The sequence below is a fragment of the Erpetoichthys calabaricus genome, chromosome 7 (genome assembly GCF_900747795.2).
Source record: "Erpetoichthys calabaricus chromosome 7, fErpCal1.3, whole genome shotgun sequence".
In the NCBI taxonomy this organism is placed as follows: domain Eukaryota; kingdom Metazoa; phylum Chordata; class Cladistia; order Polypteriformes; family Polypteridae; genus Erpetoichthys; species Erpetoichthys calabaricus.
Window position 1 is genome coordinate 2657754 of NC_041400.2, and position 27344 is coordinate 2685097.

Genomic DNA, 27344 nt, shown 5'->3' on the forward strand with positions numbered 1-27344 from the left:
GTAGTTACGAGCTTTATAATAAAAAATACTAGGGGGCTCCGCACCCTGCTCGCTTAGCTCGCCAACCTCTGTGTTTGGTTAATCCATCCATCCATCATCCAACCTGCTATATCCTAACTACAGGGTCACTGGGGTCTACTTGAGCCAATCCCAGCCAACACAGGGTGCAACGCAGGAAACAAACACGGGGCAGGGCGCTAGCCAATCGCAGGGCTCGCACACACACACCAAGCACACACTAGGGACAATTTAGAATCGTCAATCCACCCAACCTGCATGTTTTTGGACTGTGGGAAGAAGCACCCGGAGGAAAACCACGCAGACACGGGGAGAACATGCACACTCGACGCAGGGAAGCGAACCCAGGTCTCCTAACTGCGATGCAGCAGCGCTACCCACTGCACCACCGTGCCGCTGTTTGGTTAATCGGATATACAATTTTAAAAGCTTTTTTTTTCTTTGGAATTGTTTCAGTTTCATTAGTTGCACTTTTCACTTTAAAGGTTTATTAAAAAAAATATATGGAATTACCTTTTCTTCAGGATCACATTTAGTTTTTAAAACCTTTTTTGGAGATACATTGTGACAACGCAACGTATAATCGCCCGTGAGTGAATATTGTTTCTGTTTCTCTAATAATTAATCTGACGTTTTCTAATGGTTGTCCCTTTGATTTGTTAATTGTCATAGCAAAAGCTATTCTCACGGTAAACTGTAAACATTTAATATGAATGGCATATCACGATCTCCTTTGGTGTCTAATGTTATTCGCGGAATATATACATCACCTTACTTGTCGCCTGTTAAAATTTGCATCGCTTCTCCATCATCATAAATATACACCTGACCGAATTGTGTATTCTGTGAAATTCTACTTGTTTTTTTTAACTGTTGTGGTATGACCTTGCTTTGTCCTGCTATTTTTCCCCCGATTACACCTGGCTCTGATAATTAATCACCTTTTGTTTGCGCTAATGAGATCTTTACTATGTTTTTTTTTTTGATACTGTAGTGACTGACGTAATAAAGTGTCACAAAAGTTTTACTTGAACAATCGCTGACTTCGTAACCCCAAACACAACTGTCTAGCACCCTCTCCGACTCCTCCTCCCCCGGGTCTCGCCTTCCCCTTACCACATCAATCAGTACCCCTCTATCAGTCTTCTGTGCTGTACTCCACCCCCCTCAATCGGACCTATCAGTCACTTAAAACAAAAAAGGCTTCAACCTGCTGGTGAGCTGCCTGTTCTGCTTGTCGCATGTCGTTGTTTTAAGACCTGGGAGCACATTATGCGTGTTTGCCAAAAGCAATCCAACAACTGCTGAGTTAGAGGTCTGTGGACTTGTTTTAAATGATGGCTCACTGACTTATCTCGCTTGACGTTGTAAAAACAATAATTGTCCTTTATTTCCGGCCCGGGCATGGTTAAATCTCTTTCTTGCAGGATATATAACGCTGCTCCCGTTTATGAAGTTCTAATCTTTTAATTCTGAGCCCTATTGGACGTGCTTTGCTTTCAATTCCACTTGTTCTGGGCTGATTATCACTTTCCTTTATTTTCTAAATTTGCACCTAGATTATTGTTTTTCTTTTTAGTATTTTTTTCTCTCCGCGCTTTTCTTTCGTCTTCATTTAGTCGTCGATGTTTCATTTCTACCCTATTCATTTCATTTCTACCGTATTGACCTTATACACTTTATATGCACCGAGAGCCATGAGCTGTGTGTGCTGCGTGACTGCCTTTGCACTACTGATTATTTTTTCTGCCCGTGGTCTTATCTTGTAAGTAGGGCGTGTCTTGCACCGTGGCAAGTGTCTTTGGTCTCGCGGGTCCTTAAAATTGTCTTCCGAGAGGATCACGTATCATAGCATTGCTTTTGCTTTGCTTTCCAGGATTTCCTTTTATAATAGAGAGATATACAGTAAATAAATAAAACTAATAATTCACTTCACTAGGTAACTGGTAAAACAAACCTGAAAAAAAAATCAAATAAGCACTTACTGAATGCTTTCTTTTTAACCCAACTGGTAAATATTGCCTGGCAGATAGTGGGGGGTTCAAGTGACTGCCATTTTGCCGAGATGCTTTAAGACTTGGACAAGGAACTTGGTTACCAGTGGCTTTTGCCTCTTCCACCGTGATTAAATATCTGTCACTTTCTAAGTCATCACCTACATTAACCTGAATATAAGAAAAAGAAATTTAATCACTCACGGTTACTTTAAATTCATGATAGGTCAAAAAAATTTTTAAAACGTTATTTTTCAAATTTGCACATTTTTCCTAAGTGAGCTAATATCATCGTGATGTTCTGCCCACATAATCATACCTGATTTCTGCCACTTTGCATATATAAAAAATGCACTAGATAAGAAAATACAGAAAAGAATTAATTAACGTATTTCTCCAGGCTTACTTAATAGAAAACAGAATCATAAGAATTGGAACCTTCCTGACGGCATCAACTGCATTTCCACAGCTCCATGCTACTCATTTGGCAATTACATTTGTATACATAGAAATAGGTACCTCCGATTTGATTGAACCTGCTCTTTTATGCTAGAAGCTTAAGGGATGGGCTCCATAATACAAAAAATGTATAAGTTTAATGACTATTTTGTTAGTCAAATTGGACATAGGCAAAATGTCAGCTAAAAAAATAAATAAAATAGAATTTGGGTTTCATGTCCGATTAATAACCTCTCTGCAATTTTCAACACAAATGGTTATGCATTTATGGTGCCAGATGTGGGAATATGCCAGGTTCAGATACCAACTGCTTTGTCACCTAGAAAGAAAAAATAAAAGTAAAAACAGAACTTTTCCATAAGCCTGAAAGTAGTGTGATGTATACAAAAAGGGATAAGCTCCTTAAAATAAGTGGCTCAGTAACTGAAATTTACTGACATTTATTATCCACCTATAAAGAAATTACCATTAAATATTAAAGCCACTTTATGGAGGCACTTTACTAGAGACTGGGTTGATAGAGCCTATTTCAGAATTGATGGATACAAGGCAAAAACCAGCCCTGAACATGGCAACAGTCCACAGCAATGTAGTCTCCTTTACAAATCAGCACTTACACAATAAAAAAGTTAAACCTATACCCAAGTATAGATTAAAAAAAAAAACACCAGATGCAAGAATAAAGTGCAAAAGGTCCCACAAACAGTGCCTAGACATGGAATTTAAACCCAGGAGCAGTGCTGGTCAGTTCTCTAGTGCCATTCATATTTATAAGATAAATAAATATGCCAGGTTCAAAATAAAACAAGTAAAAAAATGAATTCATGGTGTAAGATTTAGGTGCATTCAGAGAATTAGTTAATGGTTTTCATAGTTGGAGATTTTTAAAAATCTCCAGTCACTTTGTCAAATTTTATAAATAACAATTTTATAATATTAAGTCAGATTAAAAAAATAACAGTGGTAATGGAATGTAATCATATGTATTAACAAAGTAAATTAAAATATGTTCTTTGATACCAATTTAACACAACATGTAGACAAAGAAAGAACCAAAATAAGCATATGGTAACTCAAACTGATTTCATAGACAGCAGACTCCAACTAAAGTGATGGGAAACAAAATGGCATTGATTGATATCCTGTTGTTGGCTGTTGGTTTTTGAGGGTCTGTGGCTAATTGCAACCAATCAATTTTTAACAGTGTGAAGAGTCAAGAGTGACACAAGGACTGGCTGAAGTTTACTAAAAGCCTTTACCAGCCTTGCCTGTTCTTTATTCCCCTGAATGAGTCGGTGTGTTTTTTGCCTGCCTTTATCTATAAAGATAAAACCCCACAACCTCATGGTCTCCGCTTGCTTGAGTATTGTCAAGTGATGCTACCAGAAAAGGCTGTAGCCCTGTGAAATCTTAGCTACATAAAGTAACTTCAGAAAATAGGTGGATAACATACATACATACAATGCTTACAATGTAAAAAATTATATATATTCTGAAGTGAAAACATACCTTTCGACCTTTGAGATACAAGGCATCCAGTACCTGTCCATGGTCATCAATGAGTGTTGCCTAAATGAAAACCAATTTCAACAAACAATGATCAAAGCTGAAATGTGTATTACACAACTACAGTAAAGGGCCAGAATCTATTCAGGCCGCACTGGGGACATGGCAGGAAACACCTCGGGAGAGGGAGCCAGTCCACTGCTGGGGGCCTATTTGGGAATAGAAAGTAAGAAAGTTACACTAATTGGCACTTATTTTTTGAATGTGGGTTAATAAAAATGATGCCCAGCTTTTCAACTGCTTTAATTCTGAGAGCAGTCAATACAGTAATAACACTGGCAATACAGTAATACTGCGACAACTAAGTTTATTTATTAAAGTACTTAAAGTGTCAGGACGTGAAAATCTAGTAGACATCAGTCAATTGATTGCAACTAGTGCAGAATGGAGCTGCTAGAATCTTAACTAGGAAAAGAAAATCCAAGCACATTTCTCCAGTTTTGATGTCACTACATTGGTTACCTGTGTCATTTAGAATTGACTTTAAAATACTGCTTATGGTTTACAAAGCCTTAAACACTCTCGCTCCATCCTGTATTTCAGATTGTCTTTCACCTTACACTCCAAATCGTAACCTTAGATCTTCAAATGAGTGTCTGCTTAGAATTCCAAGAGCTAAACTTAAAAGAAGTGGTGAGACGGATGGCCTTCTGCTGTTATGTTATACCTCAAATCTGGAATAGCTTACCAATAGGAATTCGTCAGGCTAATGCGGTGGAGCACTTTAAAATACTGCTGAAAACACATTATTTTACCATGGCTTTCTCATAGCTTCATTTTAGTTTAATCCTGATACTCAGTATATTCAATTAACTATCATTATTATTCATGGTGGCTCCAAAATCCGTACTAACCCCTACTTTCTCTTCTGTTCTTTTTCCAGTTTTCTGTGGTGGCAATCTGCACCACCACCACCACCACACAATCCAAGCACTGTGATGTCCCTACATTGGTGGATTAAAGGCCAGAGGTCCACATGACCGTTTCCATCAAGTTATTCCATGTGAACCCTGAATACAATGAGGACTGGGTGGTCTCATGGCTTCGGACCCCCTGCAGATTTTGTTTTTTTTTCTCCAGCTGTCTGGAGTTTTTTTTTTCTGTCCTCCCAGGCCATCGGACCTTACTTTTATTCTATATTAATTAATAGTCTAATTTTAGTTTCTTATATATTTTATCTTTTTTCTCTTTCTTCATCCTGTAAAGCACTTTGAGCTCCATCACTTGTATGAAAATGTGCTATAGAAATAAATGTTGTTGTAGTACAAAAAAAAAAAAAATCTACCTTCTTTATTTGTGTTATTGTTCAATGAATACAGTACTCCTTTGAACCAATGTAAAAATTTACACCGTAACACCAATTCAAGAAAGAAAATAAAACACAAACAGCCAAGATATGGTACCTTATTTTGGTTTGTGTCTATCTTTAAGACTCCATCTTTCCATATTTTCTTCTTCTTAGTTTTCTGATGTGTGTACAGTGCCTATTACAAAAACATTTAGCACAAAAACATTTTACTTGCATGAATATCAGGACACGGGTTAAATGAGCCAGACACTGGGAGTGGAGGGCTATATACTGAAAAACTGTTCACCGCACGAGGGTATGAGACGCAGATCTGAATGCAGGAGACACCAGTGACATGGAAGCTGTACAGCAGCCAGGAGGACCAACAACATACAGCAACATTCATCTGGGAGACCAGCACGTTCATTTGAGTGAATGACAACAAGAAGTACACATACAGTATGTATATCATAGTGTGGAATTATTATGTCATCAGTGTCCCACGTCACTAACTAGAAATTAAACAATATTTTTTTTTTTAAGGCGCACACACAGGAGAGGATTCCAGTTTGGGATGTCAATGGTTCTTCTAGGATCTTTTTTACTTCTTTATACAATTAAAAAAACACTATTTTTGATAATAGACATTCACCTTCAGGGTGAGTTAGTAACAGGTATCCCTGCAACAAGGATATGGAAGTATTTGAAACAGATATTAAAAAGTATTTTCATGAAGATTAAATTTAAATATTTCCAGTTAAAACCTGGCCTACACATTTTAGAAAACACCACATGCTGGACAAGAACATTCTAGTATTTAAGAGGTGAATGTAATGCTACAAAGAAATTACTAAATTGTACAGTCAATTCACTTAAACACTAAACATTATAAAGGATAAACCATAGCATACTTACAATAAACTCCAAGAAATCCATTATCTTAATCACTCATGATTGATGCTATTATTTTCCCAGTAATGTTTTCTAGAGAGAAAAACAATGAAAATATACGTTATAATAGCAGGCTTCAATGATGAAATGTGAAGAATTTGAGTACTGTATACTGGAGTATCCTGCTGGGGAACACATGCTCCCTGGGAATGTGTTCTTTTAAGATTGTCCTCCAACCCAAGACACCTCCCAGTAAAATCAGCACGGATATTAAGACAAAGAAATTATGGTGCAAAAGAGGAAATACATTTAGTGTAACTTGCAATTAAACGCTGCATTTACTCCTACAGATAAAACAACTGAGGAAGCCTATAGGACAGTACAACGGTCTTATAAACAGGCACATCCTCCCAACTTTTATAGTATTGTCACCACAGGAACTCAGGCTGTTTTTAGTTACAGGTAGGTAGCTCTGGTTACTTATTTTAGTTCCAACACCAGGGCATGGACTTTTCAATCAACTAGGGACTATTGAGGTTGGGGCTCAGCCAGCGAATTGTGCTGATTGGTTAACCAGAAGCACTGGTGTCGTCTTACAAATCTGTTAGTAGTTTGGACTTTGCAGAGTTATCGGTGAAGCTGCAGCACTGCACTTCATTTCCACCTTCCTGGTGTGCAGCACCGTGTGTGTGTGTGTGTATGTGCAATGTAATGAAAACTGACTATCCTAGTTGTAAGTGCCATTTGTTAGTTAGGGTAAGTTAAATTGATAGAAGTATTTTCTTAGTTATGTTAAAATTGTTGCCTAGATATCACTGCATTGTCAATGGAACCTTACAAGCTGAACTGTAAATAAAATATTCTGATTATTGCTTGGCATTCTGACTACAGGCTAGTTTAGTTTATGATATGCCTTGCAGTTTGTAAGGCATGGAGGACAAACCGCTTCAAACAGAGGTTGGACTGGACTGCCAATACTGATGCTCTGTCTGCTCAGCGCCAGTCGCTCTGCCACAGATGTCAAACTATCCAGCTCCGTGCCTACAATAGAGCCTGCCTTCCTCACCAGTTTGTCCAGGCGTGAGGCGTCTTTCTTCTTTATGCTGCCTCCCCAGCACACCACCGCGTAGAAGAGGGCGCTCGCCACAACCGTCTGATAGAACATCTGCAGCATCTTATTGCAGATGTTGAAGGATGCCAGCCTTCTAAGGAAGTATAACCGGCTCTGTCCTTTCTTGCAGAGACCATCAGTATTGGCAGTCCAGTCTAATTTATCATCCAGCTGCACTCCCAGGTATTTATAGGTCTGCACCATCTGCACACAGTCACCTCTGATGATCATGGGGTCCATGAGGGTTCTGGGCCTCCTAAAATCCACCACCAGCTCCTTGGTTTTGTTGGTGTTCAGGTGTAGGTGGTTTGAGACGCACCATCTAACAAAGTCATTGATTAGGTCCCTATACTCCTCCTCCTGCCCACTCCTGATGCAGCCCACGATAGCAGTGTCATCAGCGAACTTTTGCACGTGGCAGGACTCCGAGTTGTGTTGGAAGTCCGATGTATATAGGCTGAACAGGGCTGGAGAAAGTACAGTCCCTTGTGGCGCTCCTGTGCTGCTGACCACAATGTCAGACCTGCAGTTCCCAAGACGCACATACTGAGGTCCGTCTTTAAGATAGTCCACGATCCATGCCACCAGGTATGAATCTACTCCCATCTCTGTCAGCTTGTCCCTAAGGAGCAGAGGTTGGATTGTGTTGAAGGTGCTAGAGAAGTCTAGAAACATAATTCTTACAGCGCCACTGCCTCTGTCCAAGTGGGAGAGGGATCGGTGTAGTATGTAGATGATGGCATCCTCCGCTCCCACCTTCTCCTGATATGCAAACTGCAGAGGGTCAAGGGCGTGTTGAACCTGTGGCCTCAGGTGGTGAAGCAGCAGCCTCTCCATGGTCTTCATCACATGTGATGTCAGAGCAACAGGCCGGAAGTCATTCAGCTCACTAGGACGTGATACCTTTGGGACTGGGGTGATGCAAGATGTTTTTCAAAGCCTCGGGACTCTCCCCTGTTCCAGGCTCAGGTTGAAGATGTGCTGTAGAGGACTCCCCAGCTCCAATGCACAGACCTTCAGCAGTCGTGGTGATACTCCATCTGGACCCGCTGCTTTGCTGGCACGAAGTCTCCTCAGCTCTCTGCTCACTTGCGCTGTTGTAGTTATGAGTGGGGATGGAGAATCCACTGCATCCACTGAACAGGATCATCTCCAGAGAGAGGAGCAGCTTCAGTGACAGACTGAGGAGATCGTTCCTCCAACACACTATGCGACTCTTCAATACCACGTAAACATTAACATTATATAAAGTTAAAAAAGAAAAGCCAAGCAAAATGACACCTTTTATTGACTAACTAAAAAGATTACAATATGCAAGCTTTCAAGGCAACTCAGGCCCCTTCTTCAGGCAAGATGTTATCCCTTGGGATTAATAAAGAATCTATCTATCTATCTAGGTCTATGTAAGTTTGCCATACAGAAAAAGCACAACTTTTTAGTACAGAAAGTAAACTTGTATGTGTAATAGCTTTTTTTCTGATTTTTTGCGATTTGTTCCTTTTTAAAATTTTCACTAAAACTTTTTAAAACAAACTTTATTGGATTGAGAAATTTCTTTTGTTGCACGTTTGACTCATGCTGGATCCTACCTTGCCAACTCGGTAGCTGCTTGATTTTGGGAACCTAGAAAAGACGCAGCTACACTAGTCATGCTAGGCCTAGAGTTTACTAATCACAAGGAGAATGAACAGAACATGTGCTGGGTTCAAGAGGTGAGACACTTGTGATTTTTATTTTTAAATACGAACAGAGAACAATCTCTGATGAGCTTTGACTATTTTTCAGTGATATAAATGTTGGGGAGTCCAGTGATTGGATTGGTGTCCCATTCAGGGCTCTTTCCTTTCCTGTGCTGTGCTGCTGGGATATGCTCTAGCCTTCCACCACACTGATGTGATACGGCAAGAACTGGTAGCACCAAGAACTTGTGGTCCTTAACAAGCTGTAAAACTTGGACATTGAAATATAACATTGAGGGGTTTGTTGCACCTCACTTACAGTCGATCTAATTATTTGGTTTTATTAACATCCATTCATCTTCCAAGCCCTCTTTTGCTGAGGAGGGTCACAGGGAAGCTGGAGCCAACCACACCAAGAGCGGTGCACAAAGCAGGAACAATCCCTGCATGTGGTACCAGTCCATTGCTGGGTGGCTAATTAAATGTGCCTTGAATTTTAGGAAGTTCACAATGATTGACACCAATGTAAGTCTATTAGTATTTAGGTTACACAGTTACCTGCTCACACCTCCTCAGTTCAGTTCGTATGCACAAACTAACAAATACAGTATAAAAACATTGATGCCTTGGAAGTCCCCAACACCATATTTACGTGAAAACCTGACTTAGGGAAGTGCCCTACAAGAAATCATACTGAAAAATAAACAGTTGTACTGCAAGTCCAAAGAATATTATCACTAACAAAAAACGTTAAGAATTATTTAACCTCCTTCCTTTGCCGAAGCACGCTGACACAGCCCTACACTAACTCCACATTAGCACATTGTACGATACGAAATTCAGCGTACCAAAACTTCATACGTGCTAGCTTTATCAAGCTAGATCGCTAGAGCCGTTGGATGATGCTGTCCAATTAGGGAGACAAATTGTAAGGTTGGGAACATGTACTGATACAGCGCCTTGCTACACCCACCACACGACGAACCACATCAAGATCCTCAATTGTAAAACCAGTACAAGATTTTCACCCGCGCTCTGCCGTTCTTGAAAATTAATTAATGGGGCTTATAAAATTACTCGCACTTACTGAACTGCAGAAATGACAAGGGCAACAAACCAGTTCATGCTATCCGTTTAGTTCCATAACCGAGAGAATGTCATCGTTCAAGCGAAGGCAGGCGGGCGGGGTGCTGCTTCTAACCACTGTTTATTGTTTTACAGTTCCCGCGGTTTTTGACGTCATAAAACTGCGACGAAGCGCAACAGGTGGTCAACTCTTGCCTGGTACGAACCCTATTTACAAATATCTATGTAGCGATTTCTGCGATAACGTTACGACAGTTAAAGTCGCGGATCAGAACATGAACAAATGATCATGCTGAAAGAATGAAATAAAACGAACGATCACTCGTTATGCATTTTTGACTTATCGACCATCCCGGCGCTCTAATAGACAGGCTGACGGGGTCCTTAAAGTTGCGTGGTGTGATTTGGTGGAGCGCTAGAGCAGCTTACCCGAACACTGTTATGTAAGTAAATACTAACCTGCAGACGATTCTGTATAAATGTCATTTAAGGTCTGCGTCTTGTTATTGCTAATTTATGCTTTTCGTTGAGGATGACAACTCTTTTGTATCACATACGTGTTAAAGTGTACTCCACATTAACAACAGAGGAGCGAGATTTGGCAACCGATTTGGCGTTTCTCTGTCTGTCGTGCATGTTTTTGTAACTTATCAAGAATATTCATTCATAACTTGTCAGATTGTTTATTTCGCCTATTAAGCAGCAGTGAAGCTCCAACTGTGTTTATTCCTCAAGATTTAATCCTGACGAGAAGACCCCCTGATCGTTTAGTATGGTTTTTTTTTTTTTTTTTTTTTTAAATGGGGTGCACAATTTTACCACATTTTTAAAATCGGCCCCATTGCTGCTGTTAAATGAAGATGTCATTTTAGCAGAGCTTGTTTTTGCCATCATTATGTGGCTGCAAATTACAAACACCACTATATCAGTGTGTCCATTCAGTTGCTGTTTCTCGGTTATATCACATTGGGTATGAGTTTCATGATAGCAGTGCTAATGTTGGTGATGTGCCTTTATTATTACAAATGGTTGGTGACGTTTTATCTGTTGGAATGACAAATGTCATGCATTGTATTACTACAAAAGGTTTTCAATGTGCCATCTGTTGGAATGACAAATGCCATGCATTTTATTACTACAAATGGTTGGTGATGCGCCATCTGTTGGAATGACAAATGTAATGCATATATCTCTGTTATATGCCATTTGGCATGGGATATGTAAATGCATTGTTAACGTATGTGTTGTGCCATCTGTTGGAATGACAAATGCATTACAAAATCTATTCTAACAGATGCAAATGTTAACACTGATGTCTACATTAATTACATAGATTTCAATTGGTAGCACAGCTTGTGTGTGTGTGTGTGTGTGTATCTGTATCTATCTACATAATGTCTATACATATATCCACCTTAATAAAAGGACATGTATCTGTGTACATCCAGTTTCTTCATCTTTTGGCTGCTCCCTTTAGGGGTTGCCACTGCGGATCATCTAATTCTATCTCTTCCTGTCCTTGTCGTCTTGTTCTGCCACACCCATCACCTGCATGTCCTCTCTAAGCACAACCATAAACCTCCTCTTAGGCCTTCCTCTTCTCCTCTTGCCTGGCAGCTCTATCCTTGCCATCCTTCTCCCAATATACCCAGCATCTCTCCTCTGCACATGTCCAAACCAACGCAATCTCGCCTCTCTGTCTCCCAACCGTCCAACCTGAGCTGACCCTCTAATGTCCTCATTTCTAATCCTTGTCACACCTAATTCAAATCTTAACATTTGTGTCCATCAGTTTCTATACCTGTTCTATTCCATGTGGTATGGTATTAGTAAAAGCCGTGCTAATTCTTGTGATGTGCCATTTGTTGGAATGAAAAATGCAATGCATTTTATGGCTACAGGCATTACAAAATACATTCGAATAGATGGTGCACTGCAGAATATGCTGTGATCTCTGTTGAATATTTTAGATTTTAACCTGTCCTAGATGGGTAGCACAGCTTTTTTTATACACATGCATATACACACTCAACCAATCAGAAGTTTGGATGCAACCAGAAATTAGCCTGATTTGTAGCCTGGTTGTAGTCTGATTTCGGGCAGTCTCTCTTTCTAATACAGGGACCAACTCGGCACACAGTTCCAAGTGAAGGTCTCTTGTTAGTCTTAATCAGTTTATAAGCCAGTTTTCTTCATCATCATCATCATCATCATGAGTAAAAAAAATCTCACTTGTTCTTAAAAGCTCATTTCCTTTATTTTGGACCATTAGCATAGTCTTCAAATATTACTGAACTAGCCGTGTTTTGTCAATCCATTAGACTATAAGTAGGCTGTAGGATATGAGTTTTAGAGCTTTCTGTGCACAGGGAGGGAATCACATCAGTGTTTTTGTTGTGCTTTGGTTTCTTATCCTTAGACGTGACAACAGGGAGCCAACACAAAAATGTTTTTTCAAGATTGAGGTTCTTTATTTGTCAGATATACAGTTATTCAAGTAGAACATGTCGTGAGTGTGACTCTTGTTTACCAATGTCCCGAAGCATTACTCTGTCATAAACTACTAAACATATTGTTGTATGGGCATGAAAGACAGTTAAAAGTACATAAAAATATTAAGTAAAAACACAGTCTACATGGAGAGCCACTCCTTTTTGGTGTAAATACTCGACATTGGCTCTCTTTACAGGGAGTGACACCTGTGTCTGGACATCACATTCATAACTCATCATGTCTCATCATGTCACTGCACATTATAATGAGGGCTTGGTGATCTGATTTACGATGTGCGCAATTTGTCATTTAGCAGGTCTGAGCTCGGCTCCCTATTTGATTTTTCCCAAACGTTGAGCACAGATTGGTCAGAGTTGCCATAAATATGCGCAGATTCTCCTGTCAAATACCAACGCCTGCATGGGAAGTGCCATATGCACATTTTGAGCCTTTTCTCGTGAGCACAAACGTTTTCAGACATGTGATCCCTGATAATCTGCATTGGTTCAGGGTGAGTGTGGACTGTCATTAACTGCCAGGTGCTTTCAAATGGGACCTTTCCTGTACCCCTGTTATTACCAGCATGGACACAAGCAGTGTGTCCTGAGAGGTTCAGTGGTGACAACTTGATCAATTACATCCTCACCATGTTCTACAGAGGCACCATTGAGAGAGTGTTCTGACCAGCTGTATCACTGTCTGGTATGGCAGCTGCAACATATCCGACCGCAAGCCCCTGCAAAGGATAGTGAAGACAGCAGAGAACATTATTGGGGTGCCTCTCCCTTCACTACAGGACATATTTTACAAACGCAGTGTCCACCAGGCCTGCAGCATTGAGCAGGACCACTTACACCCCTCACATGGACTTTTCACATTTCTGCCATCCAAGAGAAGATACTGCAGCATCAAAGCCAGATCTGCCAGGTGGCAGGAGAGTTTTTACCCCCAAGCTGTTAGACTCCTTAACACCAGGCTGCCCCCTGGGATCTTCCACACGGCCTCAACCACCTCGAAAAACAGAACTTTTATACATGCGAGCCACTGTCCTGTAAAGACGAGTGTGCAGGGAGAAAAGAACTGAAAATCTCATACTGACCTTTAAGTATTTTGACATTCTTGATATCCATCTGCTGTGAAACATTCTGACCTGTCATTGTTTACACATCTTAAACAACTATTATCATACACTGATCATTTCTGTATTATCTATATCTATTCTTTATAATTTATTATATTACATATCTTACACATCAATATTGCTGCTACTTCTTTGTCTTGTCTTTGCAACAACAACAACATTTATTTATATAGCACATTTTCATACAAAAAATGAAGCTCAAAGTGGTTTACATAATGAAGAAAAGAAAAATAAAAGACAAAGTAAGAAATTAAAATAAGACATTAATTAACATAGAATGCACATGTGCACAATGTCTTGTTTGTGTTTTAATTTTAAATTTAAATTTTAATTCTATTTTTAATTTATTATTTGCACGTCATGTTGTTACACTGTGGACTCTGAGCTTCACAATTTCATCTATCTGTATATTTGTATATGGTTGAGATGACAATAAAGTTCACTTTGACACTTTGACTTGACTTAAACTTAAAGATGAGTTCATAGAGTATTATAGGCGGAATGGTGGCTCTGTGGCTAGGGATCTGCACTGGCAATCGGAAGGTTGTCGGTTCGAATCCCATAAATGCCAATAAGGGACTCTGCTCTGTTGGCCCCTTGACCTGCAATTGCTGAGCGCTTTTGAGTAGTGAGAAAAGCGCTATATAAATGCAAAGAATTATTATTATTATTATTATTAGTGGAATGCAGAATGTGTTTAATTAAGTTAGCAAATAAGGAAGTGTGCGGTGGTTTGTGTTGCTGCTTCGTGGCACCAGCGTCCTGGGTTTATATCCTGAACTGTCTCTGTAGAATCTGCACATCTTCTTGTGTCTTTTATTTCTCTAGGTATGCTCCTTTTCATCCCTTCTTCCTAAAACGCTGCATATTGGGGTTAATTTTTGATTCTCAGTTAGTCTCATGTGAGTGGCCGGTGACAGACTGATCCCTGCTAGGCCACTTAGCCAGTCTCTGGGCCACTTTGTTTAAAAGGACAGTATGGCTTCACCCCATATTGAGAAAGCATTTTGTCAGCTACTGGGCTGAATTAACAACAAGGGTTCCTGCCTTTGGTAAATGGATGGATGGCTGCATTCATCAGACCTAAAGACACACACGAAATGTAAAAAGAGCAGATTTGTGGTGAAATGTGCAGCCTAACTCTGGATAAAGTAATTTAATAACGCTGACCTGGTGGCTCCCAAGATTTTTCTAATTTTTTGCTTTGTGCCCTCTGTGACCATAACCTATCATCTTTGGGGGGAGCAAAAGCTTTAGATTCGTCAAAAATTTCAATGGTTTCGTCCCATAGGATCTGAGAACGCATTTTGTCAGCTACCAGAGTGAATTAACCACAAGGTTTCCGGTGCTTGGTAAATGGATGGATTGCTGCGTTCATAAGAGCTTATAAAGCGTAGATTTGGGGTGAAATGTGCAGCCTAACTGTGGATAAACTAATTTAGTATCATCTATGAGGGAGCGAAACCTTTAGATTTATCAAAAATTTCGATCTCCAGTTTTCAATGGATCTTGACGTTTTAGGGTCCCCCTGATACCATAAACATCGATATCTTGATGATGGGTGTGTGTCTCTCTGTGTGTGTGTGTCAGTCTGTTGACCCTGAGCTAAATATTGCATGCTGAATCATCTCCGGCACATTGTGAACATTACGTGCCTTCCTGTTTTATATAGGTTGGCCGGGATTGCACCTCCCCATATACAACGAGAAACCAGTTCAAGAGTAGAAAGGTTCAAACAACTGATGCACTCTAGACTCCCATTCCACTACCACCTGGAAGTAAATCGCTGACTACCTCCTCATTGGAGCTTCGCCACAGTGGAACCACTCAGTCCAAAGCGGTCCATAACACATCGACTCGAGAGGTGGCGAGAGACTGACCACCCGCCCTCCCAGTGAAGCTCTTCCTCCACCTTAAGAGCATCTAAACAATGGAATATCCCTCTCTAGGAAAGACTGGGTCAAAGGTGGGCAAAACAAGGGGCAGCCTATTTAAATGGGGCCTCACAACAAGCACTGAATGTCCCTGTGGTGAGCCCACCCAAACAATGGACCACATTCTTTGTGAATGTTCCCGAGGCCCTACATGCACAGATGAAGATCTTAAGGATGCTAATGACATTGCTCTTACCTGGATACAGCAGTGGCATGATAAGATATGATGATCTGTGTCTGTGTGTCACAGTTTCTTGAGGACGGTCCAGAGCTGAAACAGCTGGATGGAAAAAATCCCAAACTCGAAACTTAAGCCTGCTATGAGATGACGATGTGCTGATTAGTTTTAGAATCAAGTTGTACTAGAGAAAGAGGCCCTCTAGAGAAAGCTGAATTCTTTTTGTCAGTTGCTATCATAATGACCTATTTTATGATCCAAAAAGTCGGCATCAGAGCGGTAAATAATGACTGAAATGTTATAGTTCAGATAACTTGGTTCCGAGGGCACAAAGCCTACTGACGCTCATGTCCTTATTGTTGTGTTTTTGTCCTTCTTTCCTAGGCTGAGATGGCAGGCATGCAGACGGATCCCCCAAGAAAGGACGGGATGCAGACAGACCACTGTGATCAGAAAAAAGAAAAGGAGAAAAAGAAAAGGTCCCGAGTGAAACAAGTCCTCACGGATGTTAAAAAGCAGGTGGAATTCTGGTTTGGAGATGTCAACCTTCATAAAGACAAATTTCTCAAGGAACAACTCGAAAAGTCCAGAGATGGATGTTAGTACTTTATTTTGCTTGTTTTTAATTGTGAACATTTTTGCAACTGAAAAAAAAAAAATAAACATAACAGCTTAACTTGACAGCATTTTTATAGCTACAGTGTGTACTTTTTATTTTAAGAACAGAGGGGCAAAAGTGAGATCATATTTTAGTTTGGTTAACCAACATTTGTGTGGTGTACAAGTAGCTACATCTGTTTTTTAAAAAAAAAAAAAAATCGGGAGTGGTCTCCCCCTCAACTTTCTCGGCTATGGGGATAGATATTTAAGGAGTAAACCACAAGACAAGGATTATATTTTTATATGGTGTACATTAAAGAAACATCAACAACAAATCAAATTTAGTAATATACTGAACAATTATTATAAAAGTAAAGTTGAATAAATCGGACTGTGCAGCTGCTTGAACAAAAGGTAAAGTACCACTTCCGGTTAACGGAAATAATCCAAAAGTTGATAGAAATCTATTTTTTGTACCTCTTACTTGTATGAGCTAACTGAAAGCGAACTCAAGTTATCGTGTTTACACACACACACACACACACACATAGTATTTTCTGACTCGGGGATGTCTAAAACGTTGAGATTCATCAAAATCTTGAAATGGAAATTTTGGACGTTTACGATGCTTTCCCTACACTTCATATACGAGGAAGTAATAAAGAATATAAAACTTCAGGAAGCTCACCACATATACTGTACTAGCCATCCCCCTGTGGCTTCACTTGCATATTAGTGAAACAGGACAGTGAGGAGGCCCCGCCCAGCTCTCTACTCCTGATATCACTCTTCCCCCTCCCCTTGGCCCGCAGCCCCTCTCACGGATTAGTGCGAATATATCGCTCCTGCAAGTGAACTCTGATTCTTAGTGCAATGAGAGAAGTCGCAAAATCAACTGGAATGTTCAAGCAAATTATAGAAAAAAAATCTAAATCCGTGAAGTTGTTCGCTCGTTCTCTAGCTAAATGGAGTTAAGGTTACACCCTGAGGCAGACTCGTGAGTGAGGAGGGCCCCGCCTCTTCCCCACAGCCTGATGAGTCTCGTTCGGATTTGCGCTAATAAATTGGTTAATGCAAGCGAACTCTGATATTTAGCGCAATGAGAAAGTCACAAAATCAATGGAATGTTCAAGCAAATTATGCAAAAAAAAAAATAGATCTAAATCCGTTAAGTAGATCTCTCGTGAAAAGTGGACAGATGTACAAACGGGTGTAAAAACCTATATGAAATTTTGCGCTTGGACCACAAAATTTTTAAAACTGTTTCTTAGTGAGCAACTATTGTCCAAGGGTAACCTACATTCCAAATTTCAAGTCCCAAGTCCTCATTGTTTGGGAGATTTTGTGATGAGTGAGTCGGTGGGATTTGATCTATATAATATAATATTTTATATAATATAATAGAGAGAGAGATTGCATAGTTTACTGTCAAATAATGCAAAGAGTACGCGACACGTGTTTCGCCCTAATTCTGGGCTCATCAGGCATACACATTCACTGCACCCCCTCTCGGGGAATTGAACCTTGGACGTAAGCGTCATAGGCGAAGCCTCTTTATGTTGCGCCACAGCGTGTGGTTCGTTTATTTGACAGCATGTAGATCAGGGTAATTACATTTATGGCATTCGTAGTCTGAATCACAATCTGATTATATGGTAGGTTACCTACCAGGTGACGCTTGTGGTTGGTCTGCAAGTCGGTTAACATCCGCCACGGTGCCCTCTTCAGTTGCGAGAAGCAGATCATAGAATGTTGCATAGATAGATATAGATAATCAGTAGCAGAAAGATTGTCATAATAATTTAGTTTTGTGTTCTATTCTTTACCTGCCAGTGTTTATACTCGGCTCTTTATTACTTTGAATCATTTATCATGCATGTGCAGAAGATGATATAAAGGCAAATAAAAATATTAATTTAGTTAATGATCTTAAATGAGAATATTCACTGTACCATAGGGGTTGTTTATAGCATTCATCAGATCTTGTGTCGACACCCTTATAAAAAGAGTATTTTAGAGGAAGAAAAGTTAAAGTGGCCTACGTTTTGTTAAAATATATTAATTTAGTTTTTTTTTTTTTTTTTTTTTTTTTTTTTTTAGCAGTGTGTTAAATATTACAGTTATTATTTGCAACCAGAGAGGAGAAAGTGGAGTGGTAATTTAGAAGAATTGAGAAGGGTTTTGGTAGATAGAGGATTGAAGAAAAAGCGGAAGAAGGCGGAATATTTGAGGTTTAGAGGAAAATTCTACCCAAAATTGATATTATTGTACTGTATATGTTACTTTCCCCATTTATTTTGTACTGATGAACATGACATTAAAAAATTTTCTTGATTTCATAGTGACTAATGCAGTACAATGGCAAACGACGTACGAACATCCACTGGGGAGAGAATCTCCTGTTACTCGTGCCACTTAATCCACATGCCGCTTATCCAGTCGTTTGCTCACAACTTGCAAAACGCATGCATTTTTTTCGTTTTGCGCCCTCCCACACTCTAACCTAGCTTTAGACTTGTCCAAATATTCGATCTCCAGTTTTCGACAGAGTGCGATGTTTTAGGGTCCCCTGATACCGAAAACACAATATCTCGATGATGGATGTGTGTGTGTGTCACAGTGTGTCACAGGACGGTCTAGAGCTAAAACGGCCAGACGGAAAAACACCAAACTCGAAACTTAAGCCTGTTCTGAGATGACGAAGTGCTGATTAGTTTTTGAGGCAAATCATGCAAGCGAAAGAGGCCCTCTAGAGGATCCCTCAAATAATGTAATTCTGCAATTCTTCTTGTCAATTGCTATCATAAAGACCTATTTCATGATCAGAAAGGTCAGCATCAGAGTGGTAAATAATTATTGAAATGTTACAGAATAGTTCGGGTAACATGGTTCCTAGGCCGCAAAGCCTACTGATGGTCATGTCCAATTTTTTTGGCTGAAATTTTGTTAAATATATTCTGGTGCTGATCATAAATGGGGAAACACAAATCGCATGGAACAGAGTTATCCAATTGAAGAGTGGACCCTTGAATAACTTGGTCTTGTGACTTGCATTTCCTATTTATGATGAGCACTGATTTTTCTAAAATAATTTATTTAACAATATTTCACCCAAAAAAAATGCATGTGTTTTGTATATTGTGAGCAAATGACTGGATAAGTGACCTATGGAATATGTGACACAAGTAATGTGAGATTCCCTCACTACCACCACATTTTTCACATTGTTTGGTATTGAGCAGCATTGGACATGAGATCAGTGAAGTTTTCTCACTCATTGCTACAAATCAAATCAGACTAAGTAACACATAAAAAAGTAATAATTTTTGGGATGGAGTGGCCCTTTAATTATGAACAGGATTCAGAAGTTAGCCTGCGGTTGATAAGTTTAAATAACCAGGATTGGTGGTTGCCCAAGATGGAAAATTTAGATGGAGTGGTAATGCACAGGGTGCAGTGTGGATGGGACAAGTGGAAAAAGGTACCAGCAGTATTGTGTGATAGAAGAATTTAAGATGAAGATTAAAGATAAGATAATTAAGACCGTGTTTAAGACCAGCAATAATTTATGGAGCTGAGACATAGGCAGTCAAGGCAGCGCAGGCAAAGTTAGATGTGGCAGAAATGAGAATGTTGAGATGGATATGTGGAATTACAAAAAAGGACAGAAGAAGAAATGAGACAATGAGAAGTGCAACAAACCTGGGAGAGATGTGTAGGAAAGTAGACTGAAGTGGTATAGACATGATGAGAGCTAGACGATAAATAAGTGGGCAAAAGAGTGATGGGAATGGAAGTCCAGGGGAGGAGAAAATGAGAAAGGCCAAAGCAGAGGTGGATAAGGGTCTGACTGGGGAGAAGGTGTGGACCCAAACTGTATGGAGTCGGTTGGCCAAACACATGGACCCCATACAAAAGTTTGAAAAGATAAAAATAAAGAAGATTTGCAACAAAATCTGTCATTAACATTAATAGATGTCAAAAAGAACGACCTATTATAATCACTTTTCCACTCATTGATCATAAAAAACGATTTCCTTGTAAAACAAAAGGTTAAGTTAGGATGCCAGTTTTTCTTGGAAGAAAAGTAGACTGCTATACAATGTAGAAACGGTTGGTTATCAGTAAAGCAGCTTTAATCCAAAGCAGTGCCTGCAAAGTGTCTGTTATATGCCATTTGGTTTGGGGGGTCATAAAAGCAGTGTTAATGCTTGTGATGCGCCATCTGTTGGAATGACGAATACAATACATTTTATTACTACACAGGTTTGTGATGCTCCATTTACTGGAATGACACCGAAATAGCAACCGGATGGACATACAAACAATGGACACGTCTCCTTTTATTAAGTAATTCTAGTTAGCCCAGATGACAGCCATATTTTATATCCTGTTGGATTAGTGTGGCCTGAAGTGCGTAGTGCATTTGTGGAAAAAATCTACTTTTTCAGCAGTAGCACTACTTGTATTCCAAAAAAGTAACAAATATATGTTTTGAAGCAGCAAATTTTCAATAATTTTAAATTGGTAAAGTGGTTGTTTCTTCCGCAAGTACAACGAGTTAAAGTCTGAGTACCTGCTGATTACTTGGCAGACTGGCTCACCAATCTGTTCTTTTGAAGACTACGTAGCCAAATCATTGTGTCGGTCACCTTCTTTACAGCATGCATATAACTTTTTTTCTTTGCAACTCTTAACTACATTCATCAATCAAACGCTTTTTAATTAAGTATCTCTTTTCCTATATGGAGAAGGGTGATAGCACAAAAATTATCTTGAAATTTCCTAAGTTTCAGGTACATTCAGTTGGGTTTTAATCTGTATGTACATATTGTCACTTGTTACCTCCAAATGATAACCTTATTTTTGGAGTTTAGTAGTATCTGAAGGAGAATTTCATTTACTGTACAAAGAGAGTAATTCTTCCTTGTGTTTGTTTTTCCAGATGTTGACATTTCCTTGCTAACAACGTTTAACAGAATGAAAAAGTTGACCACAGATGTAAAGCTAATTTCACGAGCTGTGAGAAATTCCACAGTCATTGAGGTAATGTTTCCTTTAAAATAATGTAACATTTCTTTTTAATTCCTTTAAAATAAAGCAGAGTGTCCGTATTTGGCTCAGTACATTTGTCTGCAGTCATCTCCTATACCTAGAATGTTTAACAAACCCACAAAAAAGTGAAAGATCCATGGTGTTTTTGCAGATGGTGTGCTGTAAGGCATGCGTTTAATACATGGTAAAATATACACGTCTCTTACTAACAATTGCCCTGCATTTACAAAAAGGTTGGTAAATCGAGATTATTATTCTAACACCGTGCTGGCTACTTGATGAGACCTTGGTAACTTTGTGGAATTTTCAGAGATTAATCAAAGGCTATGGGATTTGCTAGCTTGTCATATGTGAGAGTCTCAAAGGTGATGCATTATATAGTGAAACATTTGACCCTTACACCTTTTATGATCTAGTTGGACATCCCATTTCAAAACCCCCACCACCTTTTGTGGCTATAGCAGTTTCTACTCTTCTAGCCAGTCTTTCCACGAGCTTTTGGAGTGTGTCCATGGGAATCCATGCCCATTTTGCCAAATGAGCATCTGTGAAGTCCAGATGAGAAGAACTTGCTCGCTACCAGCGCCCAAGTTCATCAGAGATCTTCAGTACAGTTAAGGTTGGGGCTGTATGTGGGCCACTTGAGTTCCTCAATGTCTTTATGGGCCTAGCTTTGACCACAGGGGGCTCAGTCATGCTGGAAACAAAAAATGACCTTCCCCAAACTGTGGCCACAAAGCTAGAAGTGCACAATTGTCTAAAATGTAATTGTGTGCTATAACATAAACCATACCCTTCACTGGAACAAAGGGGTCTAGCCCAAATCCTGCCGTTATCCTTCATATACCAAACTTCACAGTAGGCACAATGTAGTCCTGAAGGTAGAATTCTCCCAGCATCCACCAAGCCCAGAGTCTTCTATCAGACTGTTAGATAGTGTAGTGTGATTCATCACTTCAGACAACACATTTCCACTGCTGCAGAGCCCAATGATGGCGTACTTTACACTGCTTGAGCCGATGTTTGGCATAGATCATAGTGACCTTAAGCTCCAGTTTAACGAATCTCTGAGTTGTACGGATGTTGCTTCAAGAGACGGTTTGCAGCCATGTTACAAGCAATGCCACAGAGGATAGGCCATTTTTAAGTGCTAATTACTTCAGCAATTGGCAACCCAGCTCTGGGAGTTTGTGTGGTCTTCCTCTTCAAGACTGAAATGTTTTTGCTCCGGGGCTGATCTAGCAGAGGAGAAGTTTCTCATACTGACTTGTGGCAAGGGTGGCATCCCATGACAGTGCCATGTTTAAAGTCATTGAGCTATTCATTGAGCTATTGTCCTCGCAGGTGGCACAGTGGTAGTGCTGCTGCTTTGCAGTAAGGAGACTGTGGAAGATTGTGGGTTCGCTTCCCGGTTCCTCCCTGTGTGGATAGCGCTTTGAGTACTGAGAAAAGCGCTGTATAAATGTAATGAATTATTATTTATTATTATTCAGTATGACATCAAAGATGATCAGAAAATTAAAAATTGTGAGTGGTCTCACCTGGACTTTCTCATATACTCCGATATAGGGATGGATATTTGAGGAATAAACCACAAGACAATGGTTATATTTTTATATTATGTACATTAAAGAACCATCACATCAAATTAATAATATATTGAATAATTATTATAAATCTAAAGTTAAATAAATTGAACTCTGCAGCTCTATGAATAAAAAAAGTTAGCGGAAATAGCTCAAATGCTAATAGAAATCTATGTTTTGTACCTAAAGCCTGTATGCAAAATTTGCTTGACCTAAGTGAAAGCATACTCAAGTTATCGCGTTTATATATATATATATATATATACACACACACACACACACACACAGACGTGATTACAAAAATAGTATTTTCGACCTCAGGGAGGTCGCAAACATCGAGATTAATCAATATCCCGAAATAAAAATTTTTGGACGATTAAAATACTTTCCCTACGATGACAGAGCAAGATGTAGAGGACAGGAAGATATGGAACAAGATGATCCTCTGTGGTAACACTTAACAGGAGCGGCCAAAAGAAGAAGACAATATTTTCCCACGAGAAAGTAAATCGGACTCGGGGAAGTCTAAAAACGTCAAGATTCATCAAATTCTCGAAATTGGAGTTTTGGATGATTGCAATGCTTTCCCAACAAGAAAATAAATTGGACTGTGGGAGGTCTAAAAACACAGAGATTCATTAAAATCTAGAAATCGAATTTTTGGACGATCACAATGCTTTACCTACACTTCGTTTATGACAAAGTAAAAACTGTGCCGTCTGGTCATTTTACACTTGGAGCAAAGTGGTGTGTGGAGTGTCTTCACGTTGCTGCCTACCTCTATGTCATTTCTGTCTGCTAACCATTTGTGACACATGGCCAAGCTCTTTATTACCGCAGCACTTTGTGTAATGGTGTTAATGTAAGTTTCGCTCTTCTTAGCGGTGGATTAGTGTGACACGTCAAAGTTTTCTCATCTTGTTACCAACAAAAGATGTCTGAAGACAAGGTGAGACTTTATCTGATATGTCCTATTAGGAAAAGCATTCATACAACAATAACTGGCTTTTCCTTATTTTGAGTTTTAGTTTTGTACGATGAATAGGGAAAGAGTTTTCCTGAAATTTAAGAGTTGAAGGTAATGCAGTGAGAAGCTATTAATACATTTAAGCTAAAACTTTTTTATAGTTGCAGTTCTTATTATTTCATTATATAAAGGTGTATTGCATTGGACAAGGCCAAACATTATTTTTCATTTACAAGCCATCATTTTCAGCCAAACTGAATAATTGATTATCAGACTATTTATTTGTTGCAGCTTAGTAAATATTAATGTATGTTTGATGTAAAGGGACAATAATGTCACACTGTATCATAACATAATGTGTTGCATGTTAAGAACCTCACTATAGGCTCTACACATGGCATCAGTGACCTGATAAACCTATAGCATTCTCAAAAGCACCAATGTGAAAATTAGCAGAAGTCTAGACTGTCCCCGTTTGCTGGTGTACAGTACAGCTAAAGTGAACAAGATAAAAGCCACATGGGACATCCTACCCTTCCTGTCCTGCCTTTGGGCTGCCCCAGAATTGGCTGGATCATTTGTATTTAGTGTTTCCTATAACACAGCATAACATTCTCACACCCTCACAATCCCGTTTATCGTCATGCTGTGGAGCCCATCCTGGCAGCAACACAAAAAGCAGGATGCCAGTTCACCGTAAGGCCCACTCGCGTACCGTGACGCTTGCACAGGGGAAATTTGACATTGCCAGTTAACCACAACTTGTATGTCTTTGGGGATGTGGGAATTGAACCCAGGGTGCTGGACATTTAGGTTGCAACACTCTCCACTAATTACATTTCCAAAATGTAAAAACCTAACATAACATATATAAAAAAAAACTATATGTAATGTATGAAGAAAAATGTAAGTTGCATCTGAGCAAGTAATTGAGTATCAAATAATGATTTCTTGCTTTTTTTTTTTTTTTTTTGTTCTGTATGTAGTTAAATCTAGATGGGACAAAACTCCGGAGAAGATACCCACTTGGTGAATGTCCTGTAAATGTAGATGAACGCACAGTGTATGTGGTGAGTAGTTCTGCTTTTACTTTCTTCTTTAATTTAATGAGAGATTTTCTGTTATTTTTGGGTGTCAAGGTTTGTGTGCATGAACTGCTCACTTCAGGACCTGCCACAGCATCTCTGTTGGGTTCAAGTCGAGACTTTAACAATATCACTTCAAAGCGTTCACTTTGTTTCTTCTGAAAAATTCTGTTAGCTTCAGGTCAACAAATGTTAGACTGACAATCTCCTTTAGACTGTTGTGGTAAAGCACAGATTTCATGGTTTCTTTTAATGATGCCAAGTCGTCCAGGATCCTGAGGGAGCAAAGCACCCCACCATCACTGTAGCACTTCCAGGTTTTATTGTAGGCCTGATGGTTCTTGCTGTCGGGGGAACCTCCGTCATCCAAGGAGCACATTATTCCATAACTCTTGGGGATCATCCAGGAGTTCTTTTGAGATGATATTACTCTTGGATTGCAAAGATTTTTGCCTTCCTACTCTCCCATGAATTTTTGTTATCCTAAAGTGGGAAAAACCTGGGGGTTGGTGGCAGAATTGGCACTCCAGCCACCATATAAAAACCTGCCACTGTTCCACTCCATCTGAACTAGTATGGTGCTGAGATGTCACCCGTTGCGTGGCTGCACTCGGGTCCTAATCTGGGATCCTGAGTTGGGGTGTCGTGTGGTGTATCAGCGGGTGCCCCTAACCTCTCTCTCTCTAGAGTTGGGACACTCCATTGCATCCTGGAGGTCCACAGTGGCTGTAGGTTTTCACTTTAAACCGTTTCTTAATTAGAACCCATTTATTTACTAATAAAACAATGCTTTTTGGGGGTTTGATAACTTGTTTATTATAATTCAGAACACTTACTTTCCTATTTTAGTTTTAAACAGCTGTATTGTATTGTTGCCATTTTCTTAACCAGCCATCATTTCATAATGAGATGCAAATAACAAAGGAACCAGTAGCTCTCCAGCTAACGTGCTTCCATTTAAATCTGTGTACATACATCACAAAGTACCTGTGTTAATAAAATGTTTTGAAATAAATGAGAAAGAAGGGAAGAAGCACAAAACATGGATACAGTTATCAGAAACAAATTTGGATGCGCCCCAGGAACCAAGTTACTCGAACTATTCATTACCATTTCAGCAATTATTTACCGCTCTGACGTTAATCTTTCTGATCATAAAATAGGTCATTACAATAGCAACTGACGAGAAGAATTCATAATTAATTGCAGAATTACGGTATTTGAGGGTTCCTCTCTAGTGCCTCTTTTCTCTTACACGATTTGGCTCAAAAACTATTTGGCACATCGTTATCTCATAACAGGCTTAAGTATTGAGTTTGACATTCTTTCCGTCCAGTCATTTTAGCTCAAGACTGTCCTCAAGAAACTGTGACACACAGGCCGACACAGACCCATCATTGAGATGTCGATGTTTTCAGTATAGTGGCACACTAAAACGCCGAGATCCATCGAAAACCGGAGATCAACATTTTTGACAATACTTAAGCTTTTGCTCCTCACCCATAGATGATAGGTTATGGTTGGGAGGGCGCAAAGCAAAATTAGCAAAACATTGGGAACCACCAGGTCAGTGATATTAAATTACGTTATCCACAGTCAGGCTGCACGCATCACCACAAATCTACACTTTTTACATTTCGTGTGCACCTTAAGGTCTGATGAATGCAGCCATCCATCCATTTATCAAAGGCAGGAACCCTTGTGGTTAATTCACCCCAGTAACTTACAAAATGCATTTTCAGATCCTATGGGGTGAAACCATCAAAAACTGGAGATCGAACCTAAAACTTTCGCTCCTCAGCCATAGATGATAGGTTATGGTCGGGGAAGGCGCTAAGCAACAAAAAATATACAACTTTGTCTTTGAACAATGAAAGTACTAACAAGTCATATAACTAAATGCCAGGTTTCATTACCTGTTGCCCGTGACTTGTTCTCTCAAAACTGGTTGGAATGAAAACCTGTATCCTCTGCGGACTTCCAGGACTGTGACCGAGGACCCCCTGTCCTAGGCTCATGAACATTGGCCTTAGCTGAAGCTAGAGAGGCCTGCAGTTCTCTGGATTTCCTTCTCGAGACCCTCTTTGATTTCTTGGAATAAGTCAACACGGTGCCCTTGGGGGTCATTTTGGCAGGCTGGTCATTCCTGGGCAGATCCACCACTACTGTAAATGTTCTCCATGTGGAGATAATGGTGGAGTCTCAGAACCTTA

The 27344-nt window shown here is 39.7% G+C and overlaps 2 protein-coding genes across 2 annotated transcripts in view; one reads left to right on the top strand and one right to left on the bottom strand.

Annotated features, from left to right (window-relative positions):
• LOC114654503 (protein ZGRF1-like) overlaps positions 1-10208 on the bottom strand; it is a 67905-nt gene extending 57697 nt beyond the window's left edge. Inside the window, exons 1-5 of the mRNA XM_028805090.2 lie at positions 10094-10208; positions 6241-6309; positions 5441-5521; positions 3981-4040; positions 2004-2183 (exon numbers count right to left, since the gene is read on the bottom strand). Of these exons, the coding sequence (XP_028660923.2) occupies positions 2004-2183; positions 3981-4040; positions 5441-5521; positions 6241-6261 (342 nt within the window). The 5' untranslated portion in view covers positions 6262-6309; positions 10094-10208. The remainder of the gene's footprint in view (positions 1-2003; positions 2184-3980; positions 4041-5440; positions 5522-6240; positions 6310-10093) is intronic.
• A 77-nt stretch (positions 10209-10285) lies between these two features.
• Positions 10286-27344, top strand: part of LOC114654502 (La ribonucleoprotein 7, transcriptional regulator) — a 67589-nt gene continuing 50530 nt past the window's right edge. Inside the window, 4 exon segments of the mRNA XM_051929847.1 lie at positions 10286-10535; positions 16223-16436; positions 21384-21484; positions 25033-25116. Of these exon segments, the coding sequence (XP_051785807.1) occupies positions 16229-16436; positions 21384-21484; positions 25033-25116 (393 nt within the window). The 5' untranslated portion in view covers positions 10286-10535; positions 16223-16228.